This window comes from Phalacrocorax carbo, chromosome 19, assembly GCF_963921805.1.
Source record: "Phalacrocorax carbo chromosome 19, bPhaCar2.1, whole genome shotgun sequence".
Classification (NCBI taxonomy): domain Eukaryota; kingdom Metazoa; phylum Chordata; class Aves; order Suliformes; family Phalacrocoracidae; genus Phalacrocorax; species Phalacrocorax carbo.
The window spans coordinates 4,306,197-4,314,120 of NC_087531.1; the positions used below are offsets into that span (position 1 = coordinate 4,306,197).

General features: G+C 42.6%; 1 protein-coding gene across 5 annotated transcripts in view; it reads right to left on the bottom strand.

Annotated features, from left to right (window-relative positions):
• The window catches only part of LOC135316367 (guanine nucleotide-binding protein G(q) subunit alpha), a 190,915-nt gene extending 184,740 nt beyond the window's left edge, over positions 1 to 6,175 (bottom strand). The window contains exons 1-2 of one of the 5 annotated variants that reach the window (XM_064469585.1): positions 5,901 to 6,175; positions 5,216 to 5,360 (exon numbers count right to left, since the gene is read on the bottom strand). In XM_064469585.1, the coding sequence (XP_064325655.1) occupies positions 5,216 to 5,351 (136 nt within the window). In that variant the 5' untranslated portion in view covers positions 5,352 to 5,360; positions 5,901 to 6,175. Of the gene's footprint in view, positions 1 to 5,215; positions 5,361 to 5,587; positions 5,700 to 5,817 lie in introns of those variants that run through there. The other 4 variants (XM_064469583.1, XM_064469584.1, XM_064469582.1 and 1 more) reach the window with 4 other exon arrangements.
• Positions 6,176 to 7,924: the final 1,749 nt, after the last annotated feature.

Genomic DNA, 7,924 nt, shown 5'->3' on the forward strand with positions numbered 1-7,924 from the left:
GGACATCAAGCCATTGACCACTACCCTCTGGATGCAACCATCCAACCAATTCCTTATCCACCAAACAGTCCACCCATCAAATCCATACCTCTCCAGTTTAGAGAGAAGGATGCTGTGGGGGACCATATCAAAGGCCTTACAGAAGTCCAGATAGATGACATCCATAGCTCTTCCCTTGTCCACTGATGTAGTCACTCCATCATAGAAGGCAACTAGGTTGGTCAGGCAGGCCTTGCCCTTGGTGAAACCACGCTGGCTGCCTCGAATCACCTCCCTGTCCTCCATATGCCTTAGCATAGCTTCTAGGAAGATCTGTTCCATGATCTTCCCAGGCACAGAGATGAGGCTGACAGGTCAGTAGTTCCCTGGGTCCTCCTTTCTACCCTTTTTAAAGATGGGCACAATGTTTCCCTTCTCCCAGTCCCCAGGGACTTCACCTGACCACCATGACTTCTCAAATATCATGGAGAGTGGCTTGGCAACTACATCAGCCCATTCTCTCAGGACCCTGGGATGCATCTCATCAGGTCCCACAGACTTGTGTATATTTAGGTTTCTCAGGCAGTCACAAACCTGATCTTCCCTTACAGTGGGAGGGGCTTTATCCCCCCACACCCCCACCCCACCCTCCAGTCTGCATCCTGCAGTCCATCAACTCAGGAGGGGTGAGGAAATTAGTTATAAGTGAAGACTGAAGCAAAAGAGTTGTGAGTACCTCAGCCTTCTCCTCATCTGTTGATAATAGGTCACCATTCTTGTTCATCAGAGGGGTATGCTTTCTTTAACTTTCCTTTTCTGGTTGACATACCTGTAGAAGCTCTGTTATTCTTTGTTTCCCTTGCTAAATTCTGCTCCAGCTGCACTTTGGCCCTCCTGACCCCATCCCTACACAACCGGGCAGCATCCCTACACTCTTCCCAGTACTTGATTTTGCCAAAGCTTATAGATATATAGATGTAGCTAGCAAGATATTGCTAATTATTTTCCTAGATACTGAAGACATTTCCTGATGAGGAAATAATGCATAACATAAGTATATACAGTGTACAGGCATAGCATGTCCAGTAGTGAAGGTTTATGGCTACAGTAACATCTAGGCCCAAACATTGCTGTCTGAGACCAGGCAAAACTTCCACTGATGACAGTCAAAGTTATATATATAGAGAAAGCTAGAGCACATGGCTCTTACTAAACGATAAATATGTACATACATGCTTAAAACAAGCATACAGAATACTGTACATTGTTTGATATACATCAATATAAAACACTCAAAACACCTTTTTTGGTACTGTAACTAAATGTTTTTACAACAGCAAATAACAGCTGGATATTAACTTTATGCTCTGATGAACAATCATAAGGTTTTACAAAGTGTTCAGTAGTAATGACATCCAGAAGAATTTGAAAAATACAGGAGATGAAAACCTAATTCAGTGGAAGACTGAATTCATTCCAAAGTACCTTAAGCATTACAGCCAAGTTGTGCTAGCTGTACTATTACTATGTCTTTGTAATGCACTTCAGTGAATATGTTAGAGTTCTCACTTTTTAGACTTATAATAATAAAAAAAGATACTTTGCTTAATTTTTAGAATAGATTAGATCAGGACAATGATGGTATTTTAATGTTTAATCATAGTGTCATGGTTTTAGCTGGGATAGAGTTAATTTTCTTCATTGCAGCTGGCACAGTGCTGTGCTTTGGACTTAGTATGAAAATAATGTTGATAACACACAGAAATTTTAGTTGTTGCTAGGTAGTGCTTGTACTAGTCAAGGACTTTTCCAGCTTCCCATGCTCTGCCGGGTGCACAAGAAGCCAGGAGGGGAGGGGGCACAGCTAAGAGAGCGGATTCAAACTGGCCAAAGGGATATTCCATATCATGTAATGTCATGCCTAGTATATTAATTGGGGGGAGCTGGCTGTGGCTATCTGAGCCATTGTGGCTCAGAGACCAGCGGCAGTGGGTGGTGAGTGGTTACATCACTTGTTTGGATTTATTTTTTTTCCTCCTCCCAAGGTTTCATCTCACCCTCTCATTATTTTCTTTTTCGTTATATTACTATTACAATTTTATTTTAATTATTATACTGTTCTTATCTCAACCCATTAGTTTTCTTGCTTTTGCTCTTCCAATTCTCTCCCCCATCCCACAGGGGTGGGGGGAGTGAGCGAGCAGCTGTGTGGTATTTAGTTGCTGACTGGGGCTAAACCACAACACATGGAGAGGGTTTATTTTTTAACTAATATTTAAAATAATCTTATCATGCAAAAAAAGTTTTCTAGAAATTACTTTTCAACATTTTAAACTCTTTGATCCCATGAAAAGTAAAGAGATATCATTTCTAATAAACAAGAAGGGTGTACACAGCATAGTGTGTATCACACCGTAACAGTAAGCTACATGGTTAGGAAGGAAATATTTCACTTTGCAAGGAAGCGCTATAACTTCTAAAAGTTAAGGAGGGGAAAAAAGAAATCCTCTTTTCTGAGCCAGAATTTTTTCTTTATATTTGCTACATATGTGCATTTCTATGTAGATCTAACTTTTAAGTAAGAAAGAAAATGCAGCATACATATGCTCATTTGTTCCTTAAAACCTTTTGAGTTATTACCTTTTACTTTTCACTTGCAACAATGGTCAATTAACAGAGCTCTGCTTAAGCTGTGTTCTCTCCTTATGATCAGAAGGATATACCTTTGTCCCATGTTCAAAAGCCTTTAATCCACTTAGGCTTCCAAAGTCCAAGAACACTTTTCAAAGTGGGAGTGAAGTTGGCACTTTTGAAAAAAAGCTTGCTTAATGTTTACATAAAATAAAGTTAAACAATACTGCTACTTTAAGTTTTGAGGGACAAAGATATGTAATGGTACAGTAGAGGTCAAGTCAATTAAAAAATGGATGACTTGAAGCAATTTCAAACATTTATGTTCCCAGTCTCACCATTTTAATTATTATTTTACTATTTAAGTTCTTTTGTCCATCTCAACCATACACATGACATAAATAGAAACTTAAGAACTGAACAAATGACTATGCTGGGGATGCAGTGAGAGTGACTGAAAGAAGTCCTGTCAGATACCCAAGAGAAACCCACTAATTAAAATAAAATTTTAGAAAGTTATTTTGCGGGGAGCTTTATTTTTTAAAAAAAACTGAAACTTGAATCTCTATCCAACCCCGTGACTTCAACAGTGGTTCATTGCTATACTGCATTTTACAAGACGAGATCATTAACTGTTAAACAACTGCACATGCACAAACACTTGCAAACAAATATATAACTGAGGCTGACAAAGTACAATATTAAAAATGTGTACACAATAACGATTTCTATACAGGTTTCTACTCAACTACAGATATGCTATTAAGTATGAAGCAGAAGGTTTACCCCTCAGTTTCTCGTACATCACGCTTATATCTTCAGAAGCATGGTTTATACCGATACATGCAGAAAACATTCATGCGGGCAATCAGTGAGTTTTCTCCAAAGCTTTTCAGTGATGGCTTCTTATCTATTTGCTCTGAAATCACCTTATTTCATTTGGTCTAAAGTAATGCCACAATTAGGCCCTAATCTACCATTACATAGTTATACAGGTACCGTTACTAGTGGGTGGATCTTATAAAACAATACAGTTTCTGCACTACTGATTATAAAACCAAATCTCTGAATTCCTTCTCTGGGTGGTATATGTTGGTATCATTCAATAAGTTTCATGCATTTTTAAAAACTTGGGAGAAACTTCTAGCATTACTGCAAGAAAAACAGGAAATGCAGAAACAATTTGGACCTGAGTAACAAGACAAATGTCAACTACCCCTCCTGTAGCAAATGTATACAGTTAAGTAATCAAACATCCATAAAATTACACAAATTCAAGCTATCTGTCCTCTATTTTTTCTTGGTTTTGGATCTTGAAATAGCCACAGCACACACTTCCATCAACCAAAAATTAGGCCAAAATGAGACAATGTTATTACTGGTAGCATCTTATCTGTCTCCATCCCTCTTTTTTCCACATCAGTTAAGGATCCCAATACCTTTCTCCATATACAGAAGACCAACTGTATTATTTAAAGTAGGAAATAACACATTCGTAAGCAAGCATTAAAATAAATTCTGACTTCCTTCCAACTCTCCTTACCTTATTGAAAGGGCAGTTTATTCCCCCAATGTAAATCATTACTTTCACGTACATGACCCAAGACAAAAAGTCTTTGGCATAAACACCACACATCCACATGAAACATTCCCATTCATCCACACACCAAACACTGGTGCAGACCTATTTCAAGGCCTGCTAGTCTAAGGCAGAAGCTGTATTACCACAAGAACTACACAATGTAGTGTAGAGTACATCAGATATAGACAAATGTATTTTAATTCAAAAGGTTTGTTTTAACACGAGCCAAATTCCTATTAAACAATCATTGCCTTTGCACACTTGTGGCTCCAAAACAACCACCTCTTAATTAAAAGAGAAATGATACTGAACAGTGTGTGGATTCCAAAGGTATTAAAGAACCTGTTATCCTCCAGCGTACTTAAGGTTACTCTTCAGCTTCATAGGTGCATCTGGGTCTTTATGGTTTCTTTCTCCTTTTGCTTTAAAAAAAAAAATTACTCTACAATCTGGGCATAAACCCCTTATCCCAGTTTGCCTCATTAAATAAAAATCACAATTTTAAAAAAATGCAACCGGTGACCCAACAACCTTTTCAAGGCTCACCGAACAATTAAAGCCTGTCACCATCAGTCTGCAAAGCAAACCCCACCCCTCCCCGCAAGCTCTTTTATTAATCTGCTTCCTTATCATCACTCTCCTACACCCATCATCGCCGATATTCCCCCAAAACCCCCTCACTCACCAGACATCCTCTTCCTCTCCCTCTCCATTTTGGAAGATCGGGTTCCCTACCATATCAAACCCACCTATAGGAACCACGGGTATTGACCCAGCTACAAGCGCCTCGGCGAAGCCTGTACGCGGGCGCACACACAGAACGCGACGGAGGATGAACGGCGAGCGGGTCACCAACACCGCGGCCGCCCCGCGGAGAAGGTGGCGAGCGCCTGGGGGAAACCGAACCGATCGCGCCACATAACGCACCGGTGGGGCCAACTAGAGGGAGCCTGGGGCGGCGATGTCTGGGCTGCACCCCCAGGGGCACTTAAAGCGTGTGTACCGACGGCGGCCCGCACTCACCCAGCAGTAGCAGCTTCAGCTCCCGACGGGCGTCCCGCTTGTCCCGGCGCAGCTGCCGCTCGATCTCGTCGTTGATCCGCCGGGCTTCCTTGGCTTCCTCGCTCAGGCAGCACGCCATGATGGACTCCAAAGTCATTCTTCCTGACTGGTTCAGACACAACCCCCACCCTAAAAACGCGCGCGCACACACGCCCACCCCCCCACCAGAGCACCAGCCCCGGGAGTCCCCACCCGAGCACTGCAGGGAACTGCGGGCAAGGAGAAAGAGAAGGGGCCCCCGGCAGCACAAATCCCCCGTTCCCTGCCTCTAATAGTCACTGTTTAAAACTCCTCGCCTCTAAATTATGCGCCAAACAACATGTAAACATTCACCATAGCAGCCGCGACAGCGGCAGTGCTATCTAGACGAACCGAGCTGCTCGGCACAGGCACCCCTCTCCCTCCTTCCCTCACCGCTATCTTCTTCTTTTTCGCTGCCGCCGCCGCCTCCAATATCCCTCACAAACTACACCCCCACCGCCCTCTGAAGTAACCACCCCCCACGGAAATGCTGATGGCTACTAATCCCTTCCCTCCCCCACCCACTCCCGCCACACACACACACGAGTTCGGCTCCTCCGAAAGCGGGGAAGCTCGCTGCCGCCCAGCAATCTTAAGCGTGCGCCTGGCGGGAGAACTTCCTTACGGTGGACCTTCCTTCCAGGCACAGTCGCTCGCCCCTCTCACGGGGAGAACTACTGTCGCAGCTCGTTCCTGCCCTGACAGTAAGAAAAAGAGAGGACGGGTAGAAAGAGTACCACCGAAGAGAAGGTAGGCAAAGACTGAGGCATGCACACTATGAGCCTAGCTCGCCGGGCTTTTCAGTGGTTTGGCTCCGTGGGCGTGGTGAGGCAGAAATATGGCGGACTGTCTCTCCCACTCCCTCCCCCGCTCTTCTTCTGCGCCGCTGCGCGCCAGGAATGGGCAGTTGGTGGAATAGGGAGCTCCCGGGATGCTGCCTCCGACCAAGGCCGGCGCTCGAAGGCAGCCCCTGCTAGGCCCGCAGCCCTTTGAAAATGGGATGAGAAAGGAGGAGAGCGGACGGTCTTCCACACCAAACTGCCGCGAGGAACAGAGCCTTCTCTTCTTATTTGTCCTGTAGGGCAGATATTTATCTTTTTACATTCTGCACGTTTTATTTGCTTTTGCTACCTTTGGTTTTAGTCAATAATGCACATTATTATAGCTTTGCATTCTCTTCCTAGAAGAGATGTCTTTGGTTCATAGGGAAAGGGGAAAAATATAATAATTTACATGAGGAGAGAAGTATCCTCTCCACCTTCAGCTGGAAATTAAAATGTGGGGGATAAAAGTATACTAGACACTAGTAACTTTTTATGAAATAAAAGATACTTAGAACAAATAAAAACAATAGGATACTTCCCTTGCTTATAAGAACCTAATATTTAATCATTTCAAGGCATCAATATATTGCATTTTATATTCTGTTGTTGTGACTTTTATTCATCCAATGCTTTTAACTACCATCCTTTTTTTTACAACCCCAGACCAGCTTGCCTCCAATTCCAGTATTAGAAAGCCTGTCTTTAACATAGACTTCAATAGCCCCCAGAGTGATAGCACACAATTTGATGGACATATTAAGTTCTAGTTTTTCTGGATTTGTAAAATATTTCAAAATTCCCACATCTCCCCTGCCTTTCCCACCTCCATACTACATTAGCTATCTGGGAATGCTGTGAAATCTTCAAGGAAAGTCATAATAGTCTATTAAGCAGGTAGAAGGGTACATCACTCTCCATCTTCTACTTTCATGTGTGATGTCCTCTCCAGCACCTGTTGTCATGTTTTCAAAATCATGTGTTCTTTCTTACAACTGTTCATATATACTAACAATATGAATTAAGTAGAGTCTACCATAAGGTGTGTAAGACTCTGAGGAAATTAAAAAATGAAAATGTAAATAATGTCGTGGTTTAGCCCCAGTCAGCAACTAAGCACCACACAGCTCCTTGATCACTCCCCCCACCCCAGTGGGATGGGGGAGAGAATCAGAAGAGCAAAAGCAAGAAAACTCAGGGGTTGAGATAAGAACAGTTTAATAATGAAAATAAAATTGTAATAGTAATAATGGAAAATATAATTTTTATTATAATAATAATGTTAATATAATGAAAAGGAAAATAATGAGAGAGAAATTAAATCCTGGGGAAAAAAAGAAACAAGTGATGCAACTGCTCGCCACCTGCTGACCAATGCTGCCAGTCCCCAAGCCATGATCGCTGCCCCCACTGGCCAACTCCCCCCAGTTAACATACTGGGCATGATGCCATATGATATGGAATATCCCTTTGGTCAGTTTGGATCAGCTCTCTTGGCTGTGCCCCCTCCCCTCCCGGCTTCTCGTGCACCCAGCAGAGCATAGGAAGCTGGAGAAGTCAATGACTAGTATAAGCACTACTTAGCAACAACTAAAACATTGGTACGTTATCAACGTTATTTTCATATTAAGTCCAAAGCACAGCACTATGCCAGCTACAGTGAAGAAAATGAACTCTATCACAACTAAAATCATGATGGTATCCAACCCCGTCTTCCATACCATTTACATTATGCTCAGGTCAGGTCCCATGCTATCCAATACAATTCAATAACCACCACCTGCCTTCCCATCCTTTGATAAAATACCATATGATATTGTTTATCATT